The sequence below is a fragment of the Patiria miniata genome, unplaced genomic scaffold (assembly GCF_015706575.1).
Source record: "Patiria miniata isolate m_02_andy unplaced genomic scaffold, ASM1570657v1 HiC_scaffold_7, whole genome shotgun sequence".
Taxonomy (NCBI): Eukaryota; Metazoa; Echinodermata; class Asteroidea; order Valvatida; family Asterinidae; genus Patiria; species Patiria miniata.
Window position 1 is genome coordinate 18,612,110 of NW_024037074.1, and position 18,542 is coordinate 18,630,651.

An 18,542-nucleotide genomic window follows, 5' to 3' on the forward strand; every position below is an offset into this window, starting at 1 on the left:
CTGACTTGCCAATTTTGTTTTTATTCAGCCTCATTGCTGGTACATGTATACATCCCATTTTTAGCTGCAGGATAGCAGTTCAACAAATCATCATGTCTCTCTGTTAGTCCGTTAGTTAGTAAGTTAGTAACAAACGTGACATTGTCGATCGCTCCTACATATTTTGACCGATTTCAACCAAACTATGTCAAAAGTATCAGTAGCCCAGCCTTAACATATCACATGACCAAACTAGGGTCAAAGGTCATCATGGGGTCACTGGGGTCAAAAAGCTGATTTTTTTTTTGTTTTACTCAAAACACTTCTCCTTCCAGAAATTACATGGCACAGTCACGTGACTCGTACGTGAATACAATATCGTTGGCCCCGCAGCTTCCGAGATATCTCTGATGATCTGATCAAACTTTTCTTTTTCTTTTTTTAGTAACCAGAAATAAATAATCAATCTGTTGTTAATATCTTTCATTAGAAATTTACTTTCAGCAATTGGTTCCTTTTTTTGAGAGCTGAATTGTACTTTTCAGTTGTTGAAACAAAATGGCACATTCCAACAATTCCTAATCAGGAACCGATTATTCTGTTTATGACTTTTGAGACAACTGAAATCTCACCCAGCGTTGTCTTTAAAGCCATGTTTTCAACAATTGAACCTGTAGTAAAAAAATACTCCGAGTGCAATCAAATTTCGGGCGCAAAGTTCTGTTGGTGATAACTAAATCTAACATCTTGATGAAGGAAAAATAGGAGGTAAAGTTACCCATTACCTGAAAGGTCATCCCTCGGTCTTTCCTTGAGTTACATTCTCAATGATGCGCGTAGTTGTATCAAGTAACATTATCTTATTTCCGCACGGTCAATATCATTAGCATTATTTTGGTTGAGTACTTCACTAACTATGTACTACACATGCAATGGACTCTGTGCACGAACACTAGGTGGCGCTTTTCTGGCCACTTTGAAGAGCTCCAGTGGGGATGCACACCACGTAAGCGTACTGGTTCATGCTAGTGCTGCACAAAGTATGCATGGCTAACCCTGCTGCTATCTGAACTGCCACAGACAGTCAAAAAGTCAGTCCTCCTCCCCTGACATGCCTTTTACACAGGCTAGTCACCAACAGTCAGATCACATTTCAAGCAAGCACTGTGACTAGTCAAATTCAGTCCAACGACAAAAACAGGGAAGTGGTGGGCACAGCTGGCTTGTCAATCACCTACAGTCAAAGCATAGAAGTATCAAGTTACATGTAAACATGTAGATGGAAGTATTCAAAGTCAGACAATGGACTATTTTGAAACAGACCAATAATTGTGCACAGCTTTACAAAATAAATCCTGTTGCATTGGGAGTGACTACGCACATTAAGCAATCAGGATAGAGCGTTTCTACTTCAACAATGCATTGGTAAAATTGACCAATGAGAGGAGCACATTTGACTCATTAATATGTATATGTTAATTTTTCAAAACAAAAATTCCACCTGTTTTTAGGCCCGTCCACCCCTCCCGAGGACATCCTAGCCAAGCCCCTGGACCCCCACGCCGTGGAGCTTCAATGGCAGCCCCCTATGCAGCCCAACGGTATCATCACCCACTATGTCATCCTGTATGATGAGGACGTCAGCAAGCCGGAAGACACATGGCACTCACAGGCCAGAAATGGTAAGAAAATGAACAAAAAATCTGTTGAATGCAAAATGATAAAATGGTAGATTACGAATCATTCAAAGTATAGATTGCGGGGGCGCCTGCTGCTATGTGCTCTGTGAGCGCACAAGAGAGGGCGCTTTTTGATGGGACACACCGCATACGCGTACTGGTTCATGCGCATATAGCGCTAAGTACGCATGACTAATTCTATAGGTCTCTCATAAAGACGGCCATCTCGGTAGGAGAACTGCAAGATCAAGCACGCATTGCGCAGTGTTGAAAATGTTTCAAACACGCGCGCTTGTTGCTCAAAATGTGTTCGAAATACGACGCAGCCGATGCGCGTTATGCAAGTTCACGCTCAAAATGCCGATGCACGTGTCTGGTCTGTAGGAAATGACGTCATTTGAGAGAGTCCTGTTCTGAATGTGCAAAAAGCCATTGCGTCTTCACGTTGGCGTCGGGCGGCGACGGCAGTGCATTCGATTGTCTCTCCTAGTGGTCTTCCCCAACTCTCCCTTTCTTACCATTGAGGGGGTACTTGTGCACGGAGAGCCCATGGACCAATCCAGATGCTCCGTCACTTCAATCACGGAGGCCCGTATAATTTGTTTTGGAAGTTAGAAAATTGGTGTGTTAATGAATTACTCACACGGGGATTCGTTAGTCATAGGAAGTAATTTCATAAAACGCCAGTTATGATCAGTGTGAGGGGCCCTTAATATCTTGTATCCATTGACTCATATAACTTTGAAATTAAAATTCAATGTTGGCTCCCTGCCAGAACTTCTGAGCACGCTTTGTATGGCCTTTAATGGAGGCCAATGAGAGGCACTGTCATGAATTTGTCGCTAATTTTTTGTGACCCCACGCGCAAGCCAATCTGAGTCGACTTTTAAAAATTGTGATTCGCGTGTCTGAAAGTGAATCTATCCACGTGAACATAATACTAGCTTTCATTTGAAAATTTTTAACTTAATATAGTTTGTAATTTGTGGCACTGCTCACCCTGGGCATGGCACACAATGGAAAATTGTACTCAACTTGCCTCACAGTAAATTAGGCTGCTTCTCTTTTTTTGAGCGCAAGAACGCTACACGATGAATGGGATCGTAGGACTGTCGTGACCCATAGTATTAACTCACTTTCATTGAATGTATGGTTACATCACTGGTTATCCATCTAGAGCCACATGAATTGTACTACACACAGCAGAGAACCAGCTGCAGGACTTTGAATGCTTTGAACCGTAGTTTGTCTTATGACCCTCTCACAGTAATAGCATGCCAAAAAAAGCACAATGGTATCCTGTACTTGTATGGCCCCCTTGCACAAGTACCCCCTCAACGGCAAGAAAAGGAGAGTTGGGGGACACCACTGGAAGAAACATTCGAACGCATTGCCGAGACATTCAAACGCGAAGACGTCATGGTATTGTGCACATCCAGAATAAAACTAGTCGTGTGTATTTCGTACTATACGCGCGCAAACCAGTACACGCATGCGGTGTACGTGTCCCGTCTACGGGACTCTTAAGTGTGGTAAATGAGCGCCCTCTCAGTTTGCGCGCGGAGCCCATTGAGCAGCTCCGCGAAATAGGCACCTTTTGTATTGCACATAACGCTTGGAATTTGAGAGAAACTTACAAAACAATCACTTGCCTTTGTTCCCACATATTGAAAATAAAACTTCTAACCTCTTGCTGTTTGATTTATTTATTTCTAACCCTCCCCCCCCCCACCCCTCCCAACAGGCACCGCCCACCACTCGACTGTGGATGGCCTAGCCAGCGATACTAAGTATTACTTCAAGGTACGGGCTGGCACTCAGGTGGGAGAAGGCCCCCCAACCAACACTGTGGCTGCTCAGACGCTGACTGCTAAGACAGGTATACAGATCATGCAATGAGTACAGGCTGTGTCGAAGTCTGTCTTACAGGGTTCCTACAGTCATGAAAAAAAATCCTGATATTCCTAGAAAAGTCGTGGAATCCTGGACAACTCATACGTGATGATTCGTAATATTTGGCTTTGGCAGGCGTCCAGTTTGCATTAGAGATTACTATACTTCCCCCTGTATGCATGTGTACGCTGTATGCTTGTTGGACATGTATGTTCAATGCACCATGGTCTGATGCTTTTGTGGTGCTCAGTGGTCTTGTGTCAAACTGGAAAGCTGAAAGGGAGTGGCGTGCCTTGCCACTTGCGTGGAAATTGCTCATGGAAAGCCCTGATTTCGTCCTGGAAAAAATGTGGAAAAGTCAAGGAATTTCATTTTAACATTGCTGTGGGAACTCCGGTCTTTAGACTTTGGTTTTTTCAAAATAAGGGTGGATCATTTGGGAAACTGTGAAAGTTCATACTGAGGGAATTTCGTAGTTTATGCTTCCTGTCTGAAAATGATGAAAAGAATTTGTTTCTTTATAATCTGTTAGATTTTGAGAGTCACTCATTATTTTTCTCCCTCGGTGTAGGTGTAGGCAGCAAGCCGTGGCAGGAGAGCATGCTGATTGGTGTCTGCTCGGCGTTCGTCCTGATTGTGATGCTAGTGTTTGTTGTCATCTGCAAGAAAAGGTCAGAACGATTACATAACTAGTGACAAGTGAAAAGAATTCTATGTACGAGTTTCTGTTTTCCTCCAATAATTCCCAAAATTTCGTAAAAACATTGGTAACTTTGCAAAACCTGGCTAGAAATATTTAGAGGCCTTCTCCTTCCCCAGTAAAAAAAATATTACCTTATTTCCTCACAAAACTGCTCTTAAAAGTAGCTCATTTAACCCTAACCCCTTGGGGTATTTTGGATAGAAAACTCTGCTGAATGCAGCAACATGTAACACTTGTCAAGATGACAAGCCTGCTCAGTGTAGGCTTAACTGCCTCGGAGTCTTGTGGTTGCCAACTACAGCAGGATACAACTGTGGCATTGTTCAATGGGACTAGCCGTCATTGTTTCAATTGTCAACAAGCCTCAGAGTCTGTGGTTGCCAACTGCAGCCAGGATACAACTGTGGCATTGTTCGATGGAACTAGCTGTCGTCATTTCAGAATCCTTCATTTAGGCACTGGCGTTGATGGCTGAATGCAGCAAGGTCCCACAGCCTTTACACTTGAAAAACTGTGTTGGGTGCGGCAGGGTTTAGGGTGAAGCTGTAGCCAAGCATTGATTTGGAAAAAGTCCGAAGTGAACGTGCATCTGATCAAGAGCCAAGTATCATCAAATCACAGCCTGGGTTTCTCTGTGGACTTTTGTGGTTTGACCGTTGAGTCACCCGTTGAAATGACAATTCCTCGTGGAGCCTAATCTTTTGCACTTGTCAGATCAAGTCAGAAATTTTAATGCGTGCCCATTCATGACTCGTGAAAAGAAAGAAGAAAAAAAAACCACAAGAAACCAATCAAGTTGGCAAGAGTCAGTTGAGTCACTGTCATATTAAACTTTAACCACAAAAACTGGGAAACAATCCCGACTGGAGATGAGTCAGAAACAAAGCTTGGCGTTAGCAGCGGAAGTCGCATCGGATGAGGAGCAGATCGGGCTCACGAGCCTCCTTGAGTGAGCCCGCCACGCACATGGTGTGGCCAGCCTGTGTTGGGATATTAGCCATCCCATTGTTGACTGTCACAGCAGCAAATTCTGCCCAGACTAGCATCGTGATTGACAAAGTCAGAGCTACATGTGCTTGTGATGAATGCTTGATCACATAAGTCTCTCGTCGGCAAACTCATCGAAACCTAGTAACGTGTTCTTGATTCCCGTCGTGAAAGCCACATTATTGGGCCCGATTCGCCAACACCGGACTGTCAAATTTACCCAGCAGGTGTGCCAAGAAGTTTCAACAGGGTTCCCTGCCACTCTGGAAATCAGGGGGAAAAACTTGAAAATGAGTTGAATTTGGGGGAAAACTCAAAAAAAATTAAGGAAAACTCAGGGAAGTGGGGGAAAGCACCAACAAATCGGGAAAGACTCAGGGAAGTTGAATTGGTTTATATCTCCCCGTTTTTTTTAACGTCCACACTCACAGGGGTCTCCTTAAGCAAGCCCACCCCAACGCGTCCTGCCACAACCACACCGGCGGTGCCAACAGCGCGGTGTGCACGGGCTACGCGGCCAGGCCCAGCCCCGACGGCAGGATGTACGTCATGGGGTCCGGGGACGGCACGGAACAGAACGGCTTCATCCCGATGAGGTCGGTGCTTCCGCAGCCCAGCAACCTGGACACAAAGGTTAGAGAGCGGATCTCATCAAATATTGCCGGAAATAATTCATCAAAAAATCAATTTCATAATGATTCCTGAACGATCAGTAGGTGCACATGACTGCTTGTAGCCTTTTGATCTCATCAAAATTGCTTGGAAACAGTTCATCATAAAATCATTTTCATAATGATTCCTAACGATCAGTGTGTGCACATGACTGCTTGTTGCCTTTTGATCTCATCAAAATTGCCGGGGAAAAAATCATCAAAAAATCAATTTCATAATGATCAGTGTGTGCACATGACTGTTTGTAGCCTTTTGATCTCATCAAAATTGCCGGGGAAAAAATCATCAAAAAAATCAATTTCATAATGATCCATAATGATCAGTATGTGCGCATGACTGCTTGTAGCCTTTTGATATCAAAATTGCTGGAAACAATTCATCATAAAATCATTTTCATAATGATTCATAACGATCAGTGTGTGCACATGACTGCTTGTAGCCTTATGATCTCATCAAATATTGCCGGAAACAATTCATCACCATAAAATCAATTTCATTATGATTCGTAATGATCAGTGTGTGCACATGACTGCTTGCAGCCTTTTGATCTCATCAAAATTGCCGGAAACAATTCATCAAAAGATCAATTTCATAATGATCCATAATAATCCGTGTGTGCACATGACTGCTTGTAGCCTTTTGACAATGCCATCATGAAAATGTGACTCAGTGATAACACAGATTGATAGAGTCCTTTTGCACTTGGTCAGAATTTCTAATGTTATTCTGTATAATTTCCCTCCCCTTTCAGGTGGCGAAATGACTGAATAGTGAAATAATGAGTTTACAGAACAAAACGAAAGAGTATTTAAATACGCTGTTCTGGTTTAGGCTTCATTATTTAAAGGGAAAATACAACATTTGCAAACATCAAAAAATAAAACTACCAAATCATTTTGAAATACCTTGCTGGACTGTTAGTGAATGACAGTGTAAAGCATCCTGAAAAATCATGGCACCTGGTATACTGTCATTTTCAAGAAAAGTGGTATTTTTGTATCAATTTCCAACGCTGATCGGCCGATCAGCGTTGGAAAAAAACTGGCTTTTTTCAAATACTGGCCCCAGTTGACCATCGCACTTGTTTGCAATCGATTACACACCTATGAACGGGTACAAGCCAGCTAGACTGGTTCCCTGACCTTACAATTCTCCAATGTATGTAAACTGCTCTGTTTCTTCTTAAATGGAGTCAGGGAACCAGACTACAGGAAAATGATTGTTTTTCTTGTTTTTTATAGCATTTTCGAACCCAAAACCTCAAAAAAGTCAGTGTAACTATATTTGCTATATATTTCCAACCCCCCAATTCCATCCATTTCTGAAAATTACAGCAAAAGCAAATGATGTATATTCTCTTTAAAGCAGCAGTTGAGTGCATTTTGAAAGCGCTCAGAGATGTTCTAAAGTACATGGGCGACTGTTTCATTATAACAATCATCAAAAGTGTTGACTCGCTAAAACTTTCCCTTTCTTGTGATTAGGGCGGCACCCCTCTGATCATCAACGGCAACGGTCCCGTCCGGTCCCACTACCATCACCACGGCCCCGCCGGTGGGGTGGGTATGGTCATCCCCTCCCGGTTCCCCAGACCCCCGGGACCGTGCAGCGCTGACCCCGATGCCTCCAGTATGGCACTCCTCCCCGGCAGCGAGAGCGTCACTAACTCTGACTTGGGGGAGGACAACTCTCAGGTAGGCACTCAAAGGCAGGAGAAGCGAAAGAGGAGGGTTTTAGGGGCTTTAAAGCAGCCTTTGGAACAACCTCGACGTAGACCTATTTGACGTCCAAATTTAGAAGCCATGACTCAGTTGGTACCACGCTCACAAGCAGGTGGCACAAGCGCGGTTTAGTGTTCCTTTGACCAGTAGCGTTTTCAGATTACATCGTGCCACACATTATGAAAGCATGGTATAATGTAGTCTTGAAGTACCACCTATTTCCAATGGCCCTCTCTCTGTAACCAACATCTCATATATATCTGAGCAATGCAAATTTTTTGCGACCCCGCGCGCAAGCCAATTGAAGTCGACTTTTAAAAATTGTGATGTCATTTTGATCAGAAATGTGGACTAAGCTGTTAATTGGTCAATTTGGCTGCCATGTTTTGTGTAATACAACAACAGGTTACCGAAGACCCGATATAGAAGGCGCCCACTGAATGATCAGAATCTCGAGGTCAAGACGCAGTCTAGTTGCATAATTAATTGCCGAATCTGCTCGCATATCGTAGACCCTTGCTGTGCAGGGGATATTCCATAGACTACAATCCCGGCCAAAATGGTCGGGACACTTGGAAATAACCTTAACTTCCAACGGTCACCAAATCCCCCGCTCCCCCGGTCAATGTTGTTCTCTCCAGCGGATGGAGCACACACCGCGCAATGAGAGACAACATTGAACGGGGGCTGGGGGGTTTGGGGGCCCAGCGAGATTTGGCCAGGATTGCAGGTATAGTGCGCATGAGAAGTAGCAATCCCAAGATTAGTCTCAAGTGGACTCCAGAGCTGGTTTCTAATAATTACAAGTCATTTACTATAAAATTTTAAGTCAAACCACATACACCGAGAGGTGAACAATGACAAAAGAAATGCCCCAGTCACTTTTCACTTGAATTGCCTGTCATTTGTTTGGACTCTGGACTTGTGATGTAAAATATGATTTCCTTGAAAATTGAGTGGCAAAGCACACAAATTTGATTTTTTTTTTTTTTTTTTTTTACAAATCCGATGAATGTGTTCACCTCATGCATGAATCTTGTAAAAACAAAAAATATTAATGTTTTGTTTTGTTCTGCAGGGCAAATCAGAAGCCAGCAGCAGTTCCGGCGGCTTCTCCGCATTCTCTCAGGATCCTAACCACCGCACAGTGGCCAAATTACCTCATTGCAGTAGCTGTTGCCTCGGCCCCTGTCCCCAGCTCTCCGATTCCTCGACGGGTTCCTACGGCGAACCCATGATGGGGTCAAAGGTCACCAGGGTACTGCCCTCCTCACCATCGCCACCATCACCACAACAACCTCTCCCACAATCTCAGGGTGTCTGCCACGCCGCGCATACGGGTGTTAATATTTGCGGCGGTGGCGGCGGCAACGGAAGCTGCGAAGGCTCAGGGTCCAGCGGGTATTATTCAGACGGGAGGTCGCCGCCGGGCTGTCGCTCCTCGCCCCCGGCCCCCGGCCTGCCCAGGAACGAACTGACGTGGCCCAGACACACGGGCCGAGTTCTGGGCAAGGCCGAGGGGACAGGGGGTAGAACAGGACCGTCATCTGTCTGGGAGAAGCAGACTGTCAGTGACGGGGTCATCAGTCCCAGCGGGCAGAGCACCAACGCTGCGCCGTCGGCCTGCGCCAGCAGCAACGGAGCCCTCGGGGATCACGGGTCAACGGATCCCGAGTCGTTGGGGCAGGACACCAGCCCGGACTTCCTCGACCGCGTCCTGGACGAGTTAAGCTCAGGGTCTTGTTCAACCACTGTCTAAGAAGGAGAGAAAAAGACAAAAAAATGCGCAGAGATGACGAAGAGAGAGAGAGATAAATTTATATAACCGATCTACCTGATATGTACCATTGTACATTGTATTTGGAGTATCAGTTTGGTGCCGCAATTTGTGTGTTTGGCATAAAACAATACACTTGCTCAGGACCATGCCATTCACCAGGGCACAAATCAAACTGAAATTGTTTTTGTATTAAAAAATGAAGAACTATTAAACCGACACACGGCCGATGGACAATATGCGAGACCGGCCAACTTAGTGGATTGGCGCCGCTATTTCGGACTCCACAAGAGAGTGGAAGTTTTGCAGACAGCTGAGAATATGTTTAAAGGTTAAACAAACACCACATTTGCATTGATGATGTGAAACAGTAATTTAAAGGAAACTCCCGGTGTGTTTTTGTAAACCGCCGGAAACTGTGCGACGTTTCGCCGAGTGAAAGGGACGAAAGGACAAAACTTGAAGCCGCACGCCTGATCTGACCTCCCAGAAATCACTACGGGTTTGAAGTAGTGACCTCTTCATAGCTGCTATTGTTACATGTCCAGATGGAATGTACATCTATTTACTGAAATTTGTATTATTATTATTATTACTATTATTATTATCGTTTGCGTTGTTTTTGCTTTTAATGTAAATGTATTAATTTGATTTTTTTTTTTATTTTAGGTATTAATATGTATTTATCATGTTCAGTTTGAAGTCGGGTTGTTCTGTGTATCACAAGGATTGAATGGTAAATCCCTACGCGGGCAAGAAATTTTTCATCAGTGAAATCTCAATTTTTAGAGATTGAGTCTCGTTTTGGCTTGTAAGAGTAAATATTAACTGCGGGTATATGTGGACAACTCCTCAATTCATTTTCAAGAGGAGTGAACAACTTTCCCCGATCCGTGCCGAAATTTTGGGAAAGTTTACGCAAGAGTATTCAAATGAAAACATGAAATAACCATTTTTGTGCTGCTAAAATTGTTATTTATTTATAAGCTTGTTTGGTTGACGTTTCGGGGTCTTCTGTTTCATAACAGTATTTGTGATTCGGGAAAAAAACAAGTATCTCATGGATTCTGCTTAATATTCTACCTGCCAATCACTTTGCGGTGAAGACAAAGTTGGTTTATAACGGACGGGTTTATAGCCAAGGTGGCATTGCTTAGCTGCGCTGATCTACATGATCTATTCAGATATACTACCGGAGTGGAAGTTTGTAACTGTCTGATATAATTTATCACTTTCTATTGATTGTATTAATATGCCAAGAAAAAAATTGAGGAAAAAAAAAAGTTGCGCATTAAAAGTGTGAAAAACATCTAACATTGGTGCAGATGCTGCCAAATTGAAATATTGAACTGCAGAAAGCAACATATCAAGATGCGTAGGGGAGTCCTTTTTTGTCCCCCCAAAAAATTTACCTCTATCATAAGTTTTCCCATATCATTTAATCACAATCGTTTTGATTGTGAACTTCGTGCCTAGTGCCTACAACACGCAATCTTTCACGGTCGCGGTGGGGATTGTGTGGGACAAAACTTGTATTACCTCAAAAATTTGTAGTTAGCAGAGACGCTCCGTTTGTTTATGAGAGGTGTGGTATTCAAGCATAATCTACTCGTGTTTATTGCAAGTTGTTGAAATCCGTGAAGCATGTCCATTCCCCTTGGAGTTGTTCAAAGTCGACGTTCGGATGAAGTTACAATAACCAGCAAACGATATATTCTTGATGCCAGTGAAATCTTCAATAATACTTGAACCGTATCGGCAATAGAGCGTGCGAGTTGGCCTCAAAACCTGCAAGATTTTACGGGAATACAGTACATCCTGGTATCATTATATGATCCATGATGTGTAACATCCTACTTTTTTGGCAATAATTTTGCGTTCCGACTAGGCTTATCCAGTCAAGGGTAACAGACGGACTCTGCGAAGGGAAAGAAATCATAACAATTTATAAGATATTGGAAATACTGCACAATTGATGAGAATAGCACAATGAAAACTGTTGACCTCAACTTCCGTTTAATCAATCACGCTGATATATACGGGAGTCTGTGACTAGACTAGTCAGTGTTTGGTACCGAGACGTTCACGTGGAAAGCGAGCGTGAATTAGCGAGACTCGCACCCTCTATTGCAAATTTGTTTTCAATCGTCCATGTAGTTGCATTTACAAACAGTCATCTCTTCCCCCGACAAACCTCTTGTTTAGCGGCATCATAAATCCACCCACATGCTCCTAAACTGACTCTTTTTTCAGCGTGTATATACATTTACACATGTAACGGCGGTAATATATCTAAAACAAATCATTGTAGTAATATACCGATTGTTTAAGAAAGAAAAAAAAGTAAAGTTGCATGTTGTGTTCGTTTTGCACCTCTTTACAACTGATATACGGTTTTAGTCATTTTATACACTTTTTGTCTTATTTTTATTCAGTTGTTGTTTATTATTCTTCTTTTTTGGTATGCATCCTTTTCGTTATTTGAGGAAAAGGTTAACTCTACCTCAGAAATTAAAAAAAAGAAAAAGTGTTACATATGCGACTCAGGGAAACATGATGTATGATACATTATTATACAATTTATATCTTAAGAAAAAAAAGCTAAAAAAAAATAACATTGTACAGATAATTGTTCATGTATTCTTTGTCACGTGTTTTATCCACACACACAAAAAGTAGATTTTTTTTTCGGTGACGATATGCTAATGGTTTTTGAATATTCAGGTGCACTTTACAATAGCTTGAGTGTAAAATAGTATTGTAGCGCAGTTTGGATGGGGTCCGTGATGGTAATCAATTGTGGCCGGGTACCGGTATCTCTTCCTCCAAAAATACAAACCTTTCTTGGGGGGGGGGGGGGGGGATAGTTGAAATATATACTCCGCTCTAGAAGTAAATATAATATATCAACAATTTTTGTTGTGGCTCAGAGAGATGAACTCAAATATTCAAACAGTTCTCTGTCAGTTTCGGATAGATATGTCACAAATTTGAAGTTTCGTGGGGATTTTTGTCACCCGGCCTCTATTTTATTGTGAATCCAGCATGTTCCCTGTCCAAGACTGCTTTAGTGCATGCGTGACCACTTTGTGTCTGGTTTGTGGCATTCTCTCATCATCAGGTGTTTGTAAATTTCTTGCACAATTAGAAACACACATCAAAACCGAACTGTATTCAATGACGGGTATTCATGTTTGCCACGGTAGCACTTGTGTATCTTGTACAAACAACAAAATTGTCATCAAGTTTTTCTAACAATGAGAATTAATTTGGCATTGTAATAACTACTGTTCGCTAGTTATTATGAAACTGTAAACGGTTATTCTATTTCAGGTTAATACGCTCTGTTCAAGTGTGGCCCAAGTCCGTCAAGAATTCAAGAATTCAACGATTGTTTCATTCACACTTCTACTTGAAAAATTTACCTCACTTCGATAAAGTAAACGTAAGTCATACTCTGTACAGAAACATTCATATTTTATTCTTTTTTTTCCCCTCACGTTGCAATCATGTAAAGCTGCCCAGCTTTTGATTAAAAACAAACAAACAGTTATATCAGGTGTCTCGGAAGAAAAGAAATGTATTTCTATAATCATTCACGAATCAACTTTTTACAAAAGCGACATATTTATTGCGCCCAAAATGTTCATGCTCGATCACACTTTTGCTAATCGTAATTTTGCTACGTTTGTGAAGTTATGACATCTGCCGTTCTCTCCACAATGTCTTGTTCCAGTCAGGATGATGTAATTACCATATATCAAAGTTAACTTGTACAGCTAATTTTGGAACCTTTTTTTTTAAATTTTTATTTTTTGAATTGTATGTTCTGTTATCAGACCCTGGTACATTGTAATGTGTGCCCTCATTTTTCATCGATCAATGCAGTTTTCTTTTTCTGTGTGTGTTTTGTCTCTTTTTTTGTCTTTTTTTTTTTGAATAAACATCATACACACAACTACCTCAAGAATAGTAAAAAAAAAACAGGTTTATTTGCAAGCCTATCCTAATTTGAGAGCGTAAATTGTATGACACAAATGAATGTCGCACCTGTGTCCATATGAGTTCATTAGAATTGTTTGTTTATTTCTGTTTCTTTTTTCTAGTTTTGTTTTGGGTTGGTTTTTTTGGGGGGGGGGTCTCTGAGATTTTTTCTTCCCAGTTGAACCAAAACCTTGATGCACAAATCATGTTACTTTTATGTTCACATATCCGTTTCAAATATGTGTGTCAAATACGTCCCTGTTATTCCCCTATCGAGATTCAGAGTGATATCCATGTGTATATTGTTTAAGATGTGTTTAAAAAAAAAATAATAATAATTAATTACGTACGTTTTTGTTTCAATGCATTTATCTTCCATAGCATTTGGTGTTATAAAACTGTTACCGTCTCCAAATTGTACCTGTGTCTAGTAACGTAAACCACGATGTAAATAAAGCCCATTGTTTTTAACATCTCTCCGGTTGACTCTGTTGCCGCGTCGACCTGAAGTTTGCCCGGATATTTTTTAAACGCGGAAAGGCTTCCGATTGGCCGCGACTTGTTTTTGTCTTTTTTTTATTTTGTGACGGCCTGGAGGAGGCCAGACGTAAAATACGGGTATAATGTAAAAACAACGGGCCAACATTCAGGTCTTCAACGGCAACAGCGGTCAACTGGATTTCTTTTCTTAAAGTTTACAGTTATTCAGATAAACATGCTTGTTGAGTCCCTTGTTTTGTTCCTTGAATCGTTTACGCGGACCGTTTTTTTCCCCTTTTGGTTTGTATTAAACAGTGAAGTTTGTGGGTTTTTTTTTTTTTTTGGATGAGAGAAGCAGACGTGACATACTAACCTCTATGTACATATTTTTTTAAAAAGCTGATAATATACGGGTGCAGGGGAGTTTGTCTCCTGGCTTTTAAGCGTTTTATTTTAAAAGTGCACGATTGTATGTCAAAACAATCCCGTTTTTATAGGGATTTGTCCAAAAGAAAAAACAATGGTTTTTTTTTTGTCATGTGCTGGTATTACCGGGTTATTAATTTTTGAGGGCAATTTTTGGTGAAAGAAACATGTACATATCTTCTTTCAGAAGTTATTGTCTTAAACATGTGGAAAAAAGGCGGCCTTTAAAAATACAGATACGAATATGTTCAAAATACTGAGGAAATTTGAACATTGTCAAGCAGCAATATGCAACAGATGTTTCATTTTGAGGCAAAGTTTGAGTGAAATAAATTCACCATTTTGTTCCATTTGGGAGGAAATACAAAAAAGGAAAGAATTCATGAATTATAAAAGATGGTCAGAATTAACATATACAAATCTTGGAAGATTTTTTTTGAATTTTTTTTTTTATTTCTTAATCACAGTGTTTGAAGAATGAAAACAAAGCGAAGCGCTTTTTCTGTGTATATATAATAATATATTTATATAGAGACATTAATAAAGTCCTGTAATATATACGATTGTGCCCAAATCATGGAAATTTATTCAGTGATTAGCCATATCAAAAATGAGCAGCTGTTGGAAGTTATTTTGATTGAGACTTAAGACAGAAAAATCATGTCACCTTTTAATAATGTTTTTTATCCCAAAATGGTTTTAGTAATGTTTTATCGAACATTTGTGACGCAAAAAAGAATTGACTTATGCTGCATTTTGATCTAATTCCTGACTTTTTTTTTCTCATTTTAAGAATTTTATTCAAACTGGATTTGTCCAAAACATCTGTTGCATATTTCTGTTGGATTGCCTTTGTCTCGGCTCACTTTGTGTTCAGTGAATGATATCAGAAAGATACTTTTAAGGAAGGTTTTCAAATGTTTTATTGACCTTTATGTCAAGATGAGTATAACACGTCTCAGCACTTTGTCATGTCTTTAGTGTGTCTGTCCCAAGTTGTATGAGGTTGTCACTCATTTTTTTTTTTAAACTTGTGAATTAATTAATTAACGTATGTGTAAGAGTTTTTCCGTGTTTGTTTTAACGATTATAAGTATTATAATTAATCAGGACGTGGTGCATGTGCAGAGGTGACATACACGTAAGCAGCTGGACTCCCTAATGAAAAAGGGGGACAAAAATGACGTGCCATAGTTTGTCCAAATTGTGATCATCAATTAATTACTCAGAGTAGACAAGTGATAGTTCGATTGAGGCGGTGTAGAGAAATACTCGGGCTTATAACGAGCCTTTTTTAAGATGATGGCGATTCGTTGTCCCTTTTTTCGAAGAACATTCTGACCAGTTGGCCAATCTGAAACTAGAATTTTGTCTTTCTTGGCCTTATCTGGACATCATCTCGCAAAATATTCGGCTGAAATAGTTTTCAAAATGGGATGGCACCCCTTAATCAAAAACAAAATTTTGGACATTTGTGGTATTAAGGGCAAAGGGAAAGAGTGCAGGGTGAATATTTTAAGTAACTTTTCCAAATGGAAATTCTTGTACATGTTTAACGACGACAAGATTTTCACGGTCACATTTTAAAAGAGACCTATTTTGGTTTACTTGTCCTTGCACTTCAGCATGTATTGAAAATGGAAATCGTAAAAAATCGAGGTTTTCTTTTTGCTGTAGATTGAAACATTGTTAGCAGCCAAAATTGGTATGATCCATTTTCCCTTTGGCCAAGTTGGAACCATCCTTGTGCCCAACCATTCTTGTTACCCAACTGGGAATGAACTCAGCACCCAACTTCTTTCTCCTCTGTCTCGGGCCGTGTCCGAATCGCTTGGCCACAGCCGGAAATAATGCACGAGTCCATGGCTGCAGCCGCTAGCCAGTGGCTACCATAGGTGCGTGTGCGATTCCCGGTCGTAGCCAAGTGATTGGGATACGGCTCTCTATTATGTAAACAGCCACAAAGCAGTTGGGTTATTTCTACTTCACTACACTGCCTTGTTTTGAAAATTCTAGGCTCCTTTGGGTCCAGCTGGTTTTACTGAATGTTTGCGTACAGCATTACATTACGATTTTTTGTACAGTATAGAAACATAACACGGAGGAAAACAAGAGAGAGAGCAGAGTTTACGACGATAATATTGCTGTTAGCAGTGTTTCTATATATAAATATATATATACGTATTGTCTTACACTAAAAAATAAAACACGCCAGTAATATACGGGTGGATGGAATATTTAGTGTCTTGTGTTCTTTTGTTTTAGTTTTCCTGCACGATATTGAAAAGTGCTACAGCAATTGGTCAGTGTACCAAACATGCCTAAATCAATATTTTGTTTTCCAAGTAAAAAATGCATGAATTTTTTTTTTAAATGTAGAGCATTAAGAGTCGTGAGGACACACTAGCATCATATGGAGGAGGGGACTTGATCTGTTGGATTGCAGACATGACTTACATTGTTTTTTTCGCCTAAAAAATAGATCATGTTGAGCATGTCTGGCATTAAGCAAAATTTTACTTGTTTGTTTGGACACAGTAATGTTGTACAAACCCAACCCGAAACCGAAACTGACCCAACCTGAAACCTTCTTCAAGCCATTTTCGAAAAACCCAAAATAAACAAAAATAAACAGGAGAAATCCCAAAACAGGAAATTCACACGGTGCAATATTAACCCTTACTCTCTGAGGGTAGTTTACTGCATGTCAGTTGGTTATGCCAATGCCCTCCAGCTGCAGTTTATTGGCAGATAGTTTTATTTAACAGTGAAGGCTCCAATTGGCAGGAGTTGGAGGCCCTGGAGGGTGCCTGATACTGACCAGCTGGGGGCACTCACTTTGTTATCAGAGGACTCTCATTGTTCTCTGTGGCATGTATTGGAGTGCCTGTCCAGTTACCCTTGAAATGACATGGCAGATATTGGAGGGCCATGCAGAAAACATAGGAGATTTTCTTGAGGCACATATTGGCATGCGTTGGAGGGTCTAGTAGGGTAAGGGTTAATTGCAGAGTCACTGTACCAGGTACAACCAAATGTGGTTTGCGGTCCATCACGCATGGTTAGACATTGTAGGCCCACTGGTACATGTAGGTCACGTTGTGAGTGCCGTTACACGTAGGTCACGTTGTGAGTGCCGTATGGTGATTCAGTCACTGAGAGACGATGATTTTCGCGCGACGTGGGTTTAAGTTCTGACACAAAAAGCGGACACGTTGCCCAAGCCAGATATTGGTACTTTCTTCGGGTAGGTTCGGTTGTCCTTGAATTTCGGTTTTGGTTCAGATTCGGTTAATATCTATTATGTTTTGGGTCGGTTTGGCCTGGTCAACCCGACCCGATTCACAACATTAGGATCACACACACACACAACGAAATTCTTTCAACAGATTTGTCTATTTATTGATAAAAAGAAGCCGTGCATGACAGTTCTTCATCACTTTTTTGAAATCTCATTACAAGATATGAAAAACTTCAGGCTTAAGCCCAAATTGTCATAAAAGCAATGAAGCTACTTTAGTTAAATAAATATTTTGTCAACTCCTGTATTTACATTGCAGGTTGGAAAAACGAGAGAGTTGTCAGGTAAAACATTCCCCAAGAAAAATATGGAGTGACCAGTTTTCCAATAATTCCCCTACATCAATATGATGAAAAGGTAAGGTTACTTAAAATGTCAATATTTAACAATTGTTGAGTGCTGTGATGTGGGATATGACATTTTGAGCACCCGAGGGGCCCATAGCACCCGAGGCCGAAAGCCGAGGGTGCTATGCGCCCCTAGAGGGTTAAAAACGTCATATCCCACATCACAGCAGTCAACAATTGTTTTGTTATTACTCTGTCTTGGATTCTTTGGATTTTGATGTAAAAATAACGAAAACAAATAGCGGTAAAAACACAACAATCATGACAATCAAGCGGCAACTCACATGCGTGTCGCATGCTCGAAACAGCTGATCGTCTACTAGTTCCCTGCTCCCACTCATGTGTGAAAACGTGGTGAAAATAGCGTGGGTACCAACGATACAAGCGTTTCACACTGTATCGTACTGTACGTAAAATCATAGCACACTCCTGCCTCACCTACCTGATATCCCACGGGGAGTGTGCCATGACTTTTTATAAACTTAAAACGTGATCGTTCTAGGCCAATGAAAATACAATATTCAAGACAGAGGTATAACAATATGCATTACAAACTTTCCATCTCGCAAATTAAGCATTCTCTCTCTCAAAAA

At 41.0% G+C, this 18,542-nt stretch overlaps 1 protein-coding gene across 1 annotated transcript in view; it reads left to right on the forward strand.

Moving 5' to 3' along the window:
- The window catches only part of LOC119746545 (immunoglobulin superfamily DCC subclass member 4-like), a 76,695-nt gene extending 60,159 nt beyond the window's left edge, over positions 1 to 16,536 (forward strand). The window contains exons 14-19 of the mRNA XM_038223524.1: positions 1,491 to 1,661; positions 3,403 to 3,537; positions 4,123 to 4,222; positions 5,673 to 5,874; positions 7,398 to 7,607; positions 8,713 to 16,536. Coding sequence (XP_038079452.1) covers positions 1,491 to 1,661; positions 3,403 to 3,537; positions 4,123 to 4,222; positions 5,673 to 5,874; positions 7,398 to 7,607; positions 8,713 to 9,393 — 1,499 coding nt within the window. The 3' untranslated portion in view covers positions 9,394 to 16,536. The remainder of the gene's footprint in view (positions 1 to 1,490; positions 1,662 to 3,402; positions 3,538 to 4,122; positions 4,223 to 5,672; positions 5,875 to 7,397; positions 7,608 to 8,712) is intronic.
- The last annotated feature ends 2,006 nt before the right edge of the window (positions 16,537 to 18,542 follow it).